A 7,222-nucleotide genomic window follows, 5' to 3' on the forward strand; every position below is an offset into this window, starting at 1 on the left:
CCTGCCGCAACATTCCCCTCTACCGCGAGCTTACTAAGAAGTGACTTGATCCTTTGGGGACTTGGTTTCACAGTACCTGAAGACTCACCAAGGCCTGAATCTGTAGGTAAATCATGGTGTACCTCGTAATAATTCTTTGTAGAAATAGGTCGATTCAGATCTTTCCTCAAAACAGGCCGACGTTGTGGACGCTTTGAAACATGCTCGGTAAAATCATTATCATTGGACGTGGGCGGATCAGTAGGAACACACTGTGATGACACGGTAGGAACCTGACATAGTGAATTAGAAACAACACCTTAACCATTTGGATGTAGCCTCCGCGGATGAGAAGACTTGCCATTACGAGAGCGAAAATCAAGTGAATGAGCCAATAACTGGCAATGAGTGCAATAATGGGGAACTTGCTCATAAACCACCTCAAGAACCTGACTATGATCTCCCCACCCAACCCATAAATGCTTCGGATGAGCCTGAAGAACATCAATCTCAACACAAACCTGAGAAAAAGAGCCTCTAGAACCCTCATTAGTAATTTCATCAATCTTAACAGGATTACCTAAAATTTTAGCAAGTGGATACAAGCTCTGTTTAGCATAAAGATGCAAGGGCAAATCAGGAAACCTGACCCAAACCAAAGCAATAGGAGATCCGCCTCAAACTTGAATTCAGGAGTCCATTTAGAAAAACGAATAACTACAGATCGAATCGAAACTACAGGCTGAGTCCAAAATTTTAAATAATCCTACTCACAGGAAACATTGAAACCATATACCCACGAGGAAGAAAACGAACAGTATGAGAACCCAAAAACCAGTACAAGACAAAGCAGATAAAATATCAGTATTGGGAGTCAAACCCCGGTTCCCAGTGATACGCCATAGCAAAGCAAACTTAAATGGAGCAGAGAGGGACGAAATAACCCGATCCGGGAACAAAATACCGGGAATCCCATCATGAACAGTCGGAGCTACCACTTCTTCCATTGAGTCAACAATGTCTGCAAAAATCTGATTCTGCGAAATCAGAGATGTACGACTCAAGAGTTCCGAAAAGAGACTGAAGAAGGACGAGGAATCTTCAAAGAACTGGCAGGAACAGCCGTAGGAGCAACCGGGGCAGCAGTACGCAAAGGATCTGCAACCGAGCAAACTTGGCCGAGTGGACTCGTTGAGCCGACCGAGTTCACCGGCAAGTCACCGATCGGAGAGCAGCCGAAGGCCGATGACGAGAAGGAGAAGCAGGAACCGGCCATAACACTACTAGAACGGGCCGGAACATGGGAGACTCTAACCAAACTCGGAGACGAAGATCGGGGTCTCATGCACTGATACGACACCGGAGCTGACTGGATTCGAAGAAAACACAGGTGAAGGCACGGTGAATAGAGTAGTCGAAACTTTGACCGATCAATTGGAGGGGCAAACAGACTCCGTTTGAGCTGAAATTTGGACAGTAGAATCGCCTTTAGATGATGAATCCAATGGTGTATTATTTGTGACCAATATGGTTGAAACTACCGGCGACGTACTGTAGACCGGAATTTGCGGAATTTCAGACATCGATTTGGATGAACAAATCACCTCCGATGAAGTTGAAATTTGAGTATGTTGTTCACCTCGACGAGGAATTTCAGATGCACCGGCGAAAATCGATCGGCCGTGCTTTAAGGTTTGGGGTCTGGGGTATGGGGTTTCGGGTTTTTTAGGGTGGTTTAGGGTTTTTTAGGGTTTAGGGTTGCTTTTTTTTGGTTCTTTTTTGTTTTTAATTATCTCTTCAGTGTGGGTTTTGGGTTAGGGGTTTAGGGGTTTGGGTTCGGGGTTAGGGGTTTTGGGTCAGGGTCTAGGGTTTTTTTTTTCGGGTTTAGGGTTCCGGGTTGAGGGTTTCGGGTTTCGGGGTTCGGGGTTTCGGGTTTAGGGTTTAGGGTTTAGGGGTTAGGGGTTAGGGCTTCGGGGTTCGGGCTTGGGGGTTCGGGGTTCGGGCTTCGGGCTTAGGGCTTAGGGGTTAGGGGTTAGGGTTTAGGGTTTCGGGTTTAGGGTTTCGGGTTTCGGGTTTAGGGGTTAGGGGTTAGGGGTTTCGGGTTTAGGGTTTTAGGGTTTAGGGTTTAGGGTAGGGTCTGGGGTCTGGGGTCTGGGGTGTAGGGTCTGGGGTCTGGGGTTTAGGGTTTAGGGTTTAGGGTTTTTTTTTTTTTTTTTTTTTTAAAGAAAACACCGCCGGAAGCGGGGGGGTTAGGCAGACCCCTACCTGTATATAACATCAAAACAAAAGTACAACATAAAAACCTAACGAGAGGGGGACTATACCATGACCTCTCGAAAAGCTACCACACAACAAACCTAAAGCATAACACTAGGGTGGCAAATAAGTGAGCCAAAACATAATCCCTAGGAAAAGCGCATAATACAGATAAACATCAATAAGCAACATGAAATACATGGAAATAAATCGAAACCTATCTAAGCAGCAGAGATCCGGCTCAGAAGTAGGTGCAAAAGACCACCGATGGTACCCAACTCTGAGCCATGTGCCAGTGTAATGCCAAACTGAATAATACATCCTAATCCGAGATCAATCTGCTATGCATGATCTAGCAGTCAAAATAGTATGCAGCTGGAAAGTCACCGTGCAAAAACAGTCGAAACACAAAAAAAGGACCATAATCCAGCTCAAGTCAGAAATCCAAGCGTGACGGTAACTCTGAAATAAGATGCAACCAATACAGAACATCCAGAGCCACCAAAGCGCTGAGCGAAAGTAGAAACCATATAAATCCCGACAGGAATGAGGCTCCGGGCCAAAGAGACCACCGAAATAGATCATCCAGAACCACCATAACAATCGGCAAGAGAGCATAAAAGAGAAAAAAAGGCGGGCAAGGAGAAGCCTGCAGTGAGCGCCTGCCGTAAACCAGGAATGGTCCAAAGAGAAGCACCGATGGAAGAAGTGCTGGGACCCATCCAAGTCCAAAGGAACATAATATGGAGAGTGCAAGTGTTTGAGCCAACTTGCACATCTCAAATGAGCGATAAAAAACAAACTCCGAGCACAAAAGACCTGCAAAAAAAATATATACATATACATAGATAAAGAAATAGATCCAAAAGGAAGAAGGGGCTACAAATGGCTAAGAATATCTGGATCTGAGATAAGGGAGCCCAGAACGATCCGAACGGGCAAGGATGGAGATGTGGCTGGGTAAAGAAGGACCTAACTCTAAGGTAAACTGCCGAAGGTCATGAGCCCTAGCCGCCAAAGCATCCGCCACCGAATTACCCTCCCGGTATATATGCGAGATATGAACCATACGCCCCCTCAAGAGAACCAAAATCCTAGACACAATGTGATCCAGCCCCCAACGACACTGACGAGAGCGGAGGATCTGAATAGAAATCTGAGAATCAACCTCGATCCAAAGAGGGAAAAAAGAAAGGTCAGAACAAAGGATAAGACCCCTCCAGACCGCCCAGAGTTCCGCCCGGATAGTAGACCCAGCTCCAATAAACTCACTGAACGAAAGCAAGACCCGCCCAGAATGATCACGAACGACGCCACCAACCGAAGAATCCCCAGGATTCCCTCTCGAACTCCCATCCACATTAAGCTTAAAGCAACTGAACGGCGGCCGAAGCCAACGAACAATCGCCGTCCGATGATATCTGTAAAAGCAAACCGAGATCCCCAGTGATCGCGCCACCTGGAGATAACCCACCCAATGCTTGGGTTTGACAGTACGCGCAGAATGGGCGAGGCGCAGGTAAGACAAGATCTGGAACTTCACCGTCTCTCCAGAAATGGAGAGCTGGCGGTGCTTCGCATCATTCCGAGCCGTCCAGAGAAACCACAAGATAATGAAAGGGAGAAACTCCCTCACATGGCCCCCTGGGGCCCAGACCAGATTCCGCTTCCAGGCACTAAGGAATAACCGGAAATCCTCGGTGTCAGGGATACGAACCCCAAAGACAGCACCAAAAAAATGCCAAACAGGACGAGCCACCGGGCTGCGAATAAACACATGCGTGAATGTCTCAGACATATCACAACACTGACAACGAGACGCTAACGCAAAGCCACGGCGCTGAAGCACCTCATCAACTGGGAGCCACTGATGCCAAAATCTCCAAAGAAAGAATGACATTGTAGGCCTCAACCAGCTACCCCAACAGGGACGATTAAAACCAGAGATCGGGGCGCGCAAACGGATCAACTCCCAAGCGGACTTGACAGAAAAATCACCATCGGAGCTATGGATCCATCGAGCCGAATCCAACTCTCCCGAAAGAATCGGGACCAACACAATCTGCTCCGCAAAAGAAGGAGCAACAACTGAACAAAGAAGGTCAAAATCCCAGGTTCCCTCCGAAATAAAATGGGAAACCCGGGCACCACGATCCCCACAGACCTCAGTCTGACTGGACAGGGGAACATCCCTGAACCAACAATCATCCCAAAAAGAAATATCTCCATGGCCAACACGCCAGCGAATTCCACTCTCCGCACGAGGCCTGATCTGGAGCAGACGCCGCCAAGTGGGAGAGATAAAACCACGAGAAGAAACACAAGCTGGGTGCGCCAAGAGACAATATTTCCTCATCAAAAATTTGGCCCAGAGGGAAGATCCCTGCCTGAACCGAAACCACAGTTTTATGGAGAAGCTATCCACGAGATCTTTCAATCTCCGAAAGCCAAGACCCCCCTCTTCCACGGGGAGGCAAGCCCGAGACCAACGAGCCCAATGCCATTTCTTCTCCGAGGGCCTGGACCCCCAAAGAAAGGCATTAAAGGCTCTCTCAAGTTTCTCCATGACAGCCAACGGAGGCTGAACAACCTGAAACAAATATATGGGCATCGAGAGGAGCACGCTACGAATGAGGGTCATGCGGCTCCCCGGAGAAAGAGTGCGAATCTCCCAACCCTCCAACCGCCTCCTAACAGACTGTAAGAGGGGCTCAAAAAGGGAACACGTCCTATTGCCCCGAAATAAGGGGACACCTAGGTATTTGATCGGCAAGTGACCCTCCGCAAAGCCAGTGATACGCAAGAGTCTAGAGCGAAGGCGTTCAGAGCATCGCGGAGGTAAAATCAGGGAACTCTTGACAGCATTCACCATCTGTCCCGAACAGTTCTCATAGTGATGCAGAAAATCTAAAAGACGCTGCATCCCACGAGACCCACCATTGGCAAAAATAATGATATCATCAGCATAGGCCAGGTGGGAAATCAAAAGATCACAACTAGACCGGTACCTAATAGCAGGATGACGCAAGTAGAGTCTGTCAAGGCCACGTGAAAGATACTCCGCCCCTAAGATGAAAAGAAGAGGGGACAATGGGTCTCCCTGCCTGAGGCCCCGGGTAGAACCGAAGAACCCCGAAAGAGAACCATTGATATTAACGGAGAAATGACAATGAGAAATACATGCCGAGACCAACGCCAAAACCTGCTCAGAGAAACCAAAATGGCGCAAAACAGCAAAAAGGAAAGGCCATTGGACCCGATCATAGGCCTTAGCCATATCCAACTTCAAAATAACATTACCACCACGAGTGGGGAGAGTGAGACTATGAGTGAGCTCCTGAGCAAGGAGGATGTTATCAGAAATCATCCGTCCCGGAACAAAACCACTCTGATTCAAAGAAATAAGTCTCTCCGCCACAGCCCGCAAACGAAAGTACAACAACTTTGAAATGATTTTGTTCGTGACATTACAGAGGCTGATCGGACGATAATCCGACCAGGCCCGAGCACCCTCGACTTTTGGGATCAAAGTAATCGTGGTGGCAGTAAAGCTCTGGGGAAGGGGAGAGCCGCTGAAAAAATCTAAAACCGCATCCAACACATCCTGATGAACGATCTCCCAGCAATGCTGGAAAAACGCCGAAGAGAAGCCATCAGGGCCTGCCACACTGTCAGGAGAAATGGAGAAAACAGTCGCACGCACCTCCTCAAGGGAGGGGGTAGCAGTAATCCCATAATTCTCCTCATCAGAAATCACCGAAGGAAACCCCGAAAGATCAGGACAATCAAGCACAAAGGGATCCCCAGTGAGTAAGTGCTGAAAAAACGAGGCACCCGACTGCTGAATCATATCAGGAGACGTCAGGCAAACCCCATCATCCCATATGCGGAAAATCTTATTAGCCACACGCTTCTTCTTAACCAAGTTATGAAAGAGTTTGGTGTTCCGCTCACCATCCTCTAGCCAGTTGCATGCAGCTTTTTGTTTCCAAAAATCCGCCTCCATGGCGGTGACACGCGCCAGATCCGCATTACGATCGGACAGGGCAGTCCAATTCGAATCAGAAGGATCGACCTCACAAGCAAGCTCTGCGGAACGAACCGCACTCTCAGCCTCGGTGATTTTATCAAAGATGTTACCAAAAACATCCCGATTCCACCACTTGAGGTGATTTTTAAGACGCTTCAACTTGACAGAAAGACGCGACATGCCAATCAGACTGCAAGGCAAATTCCAATTAAGCCTAACAGTCTGCAAAAAACCATGGTGCCTAACCCACATACGCTGGAAGCGAAACGAGCTCGGCCCACGGGCAAAAACAGGAGCGGTAACCAAAAGCGGACAGTGATCCGAGACAGTACGAGCGAGATGTTCAAACCGAATCGAGCTGAAATGATCTCCCCAATCAATAGAAACCAAGACCCTGTCCAACCGCTTCCAAATGGTCTTATTCGTCCAGGTGAACGAAGACCCCTCAAAACCAGCATCGATCAGGCCAGAATCAAGAATAAAAGTGTTGAACTCCTCCATGGGTAGCAACCTACCACCACGGGAGCCCAGGCACTCAGATGCATCCCGGACGACATTAAAGTCGCCCCCAACCAGCCAGGGACCCAAAACAGGCTTAACCAAAAGCAAGGAAGCCCAAAGATCCCTACGCTGAACATAATCACATCTGGCATAGACAAAAGAACAAAAAATCTCTGTCGGTAAGAAGGAGGCAGAGACTCTGATGTGAAGGAACTGAGCATGATCAAAAACACACTCCGCCCTCACATCAGCAGTAAAAAATACCCAGATATGACCGGAGAGATTAGAGATGACTCCAGAAAACCCCAAACGGCGAGTCATGAATCTCGGATCCAGATCAATCATGGGCTCCAAAACAGCCAAAACCTTAATCTGTTTCTCCTTCACAAAGGAATGAAGCCTCTGCTGGGACTCCGAACCTCGAAGTCCCCGGATATTCCAGATTAGGCAATTCAT

At 48.1% G+C, this 7,222-nt stretch overlaps 1 protein-coding gene across 1 annotated transcript; it reads right to left on the bottom strand.

Moving 5' to 3' along the window:
* Window positions 1–2,671: 2,671 nt before the first annotated feature.
* LOC140839334 (uncharacterized) lies at window positions 2,672–7,222 on the bottom strand. Its single transcript, XM_073205967.1, has 2 exons — window positions 3,172–7,222; window positions 2,672–3,054 (listed from the first exon to the last, which is right to left on the bottom strand). The coding sequence occupies exons 1-2, from the start codon at window positions 7,220–7,222 to the stop codon at window positions 2,672–2,674; spliced, it is 4,434 nt and encodes a 1,477-aa protein (XP_073062068.1).

The sequence above is a fragment of the Primulina eburnea genome, chromosome 8 (assembly GCF_022965805.1).
Source record: "Primulina eburnea isolate SZY01 chromosome 8, ASM2296580v1, whole genome shotgun sequence".
Lineage (NCBI taxonomy): Eukaryota > Viridiplantae > Streptophyta > Magnoliopsida > Lamiales > Gesneriaceae > Primulina > Primulina eburnea.

Bases quoted from the DNA above. Each gene is read 5' to 3' on its own strand.
- LOC140839334 (XM_073205967.1), bottom strand. From the start codon at position 7,222: ATGAATTGCCTAATCTGGAATATCCGGGGACTTCGAGGTTCGGAGTCC. The intron at 3,055-3,171 runs GTTCGGATCGTT...TTTTTTTTGCAG, and splicing joins CCACATCTCCATCCTTGCCC to GTCTTTTGTGCTCGGAGTTT.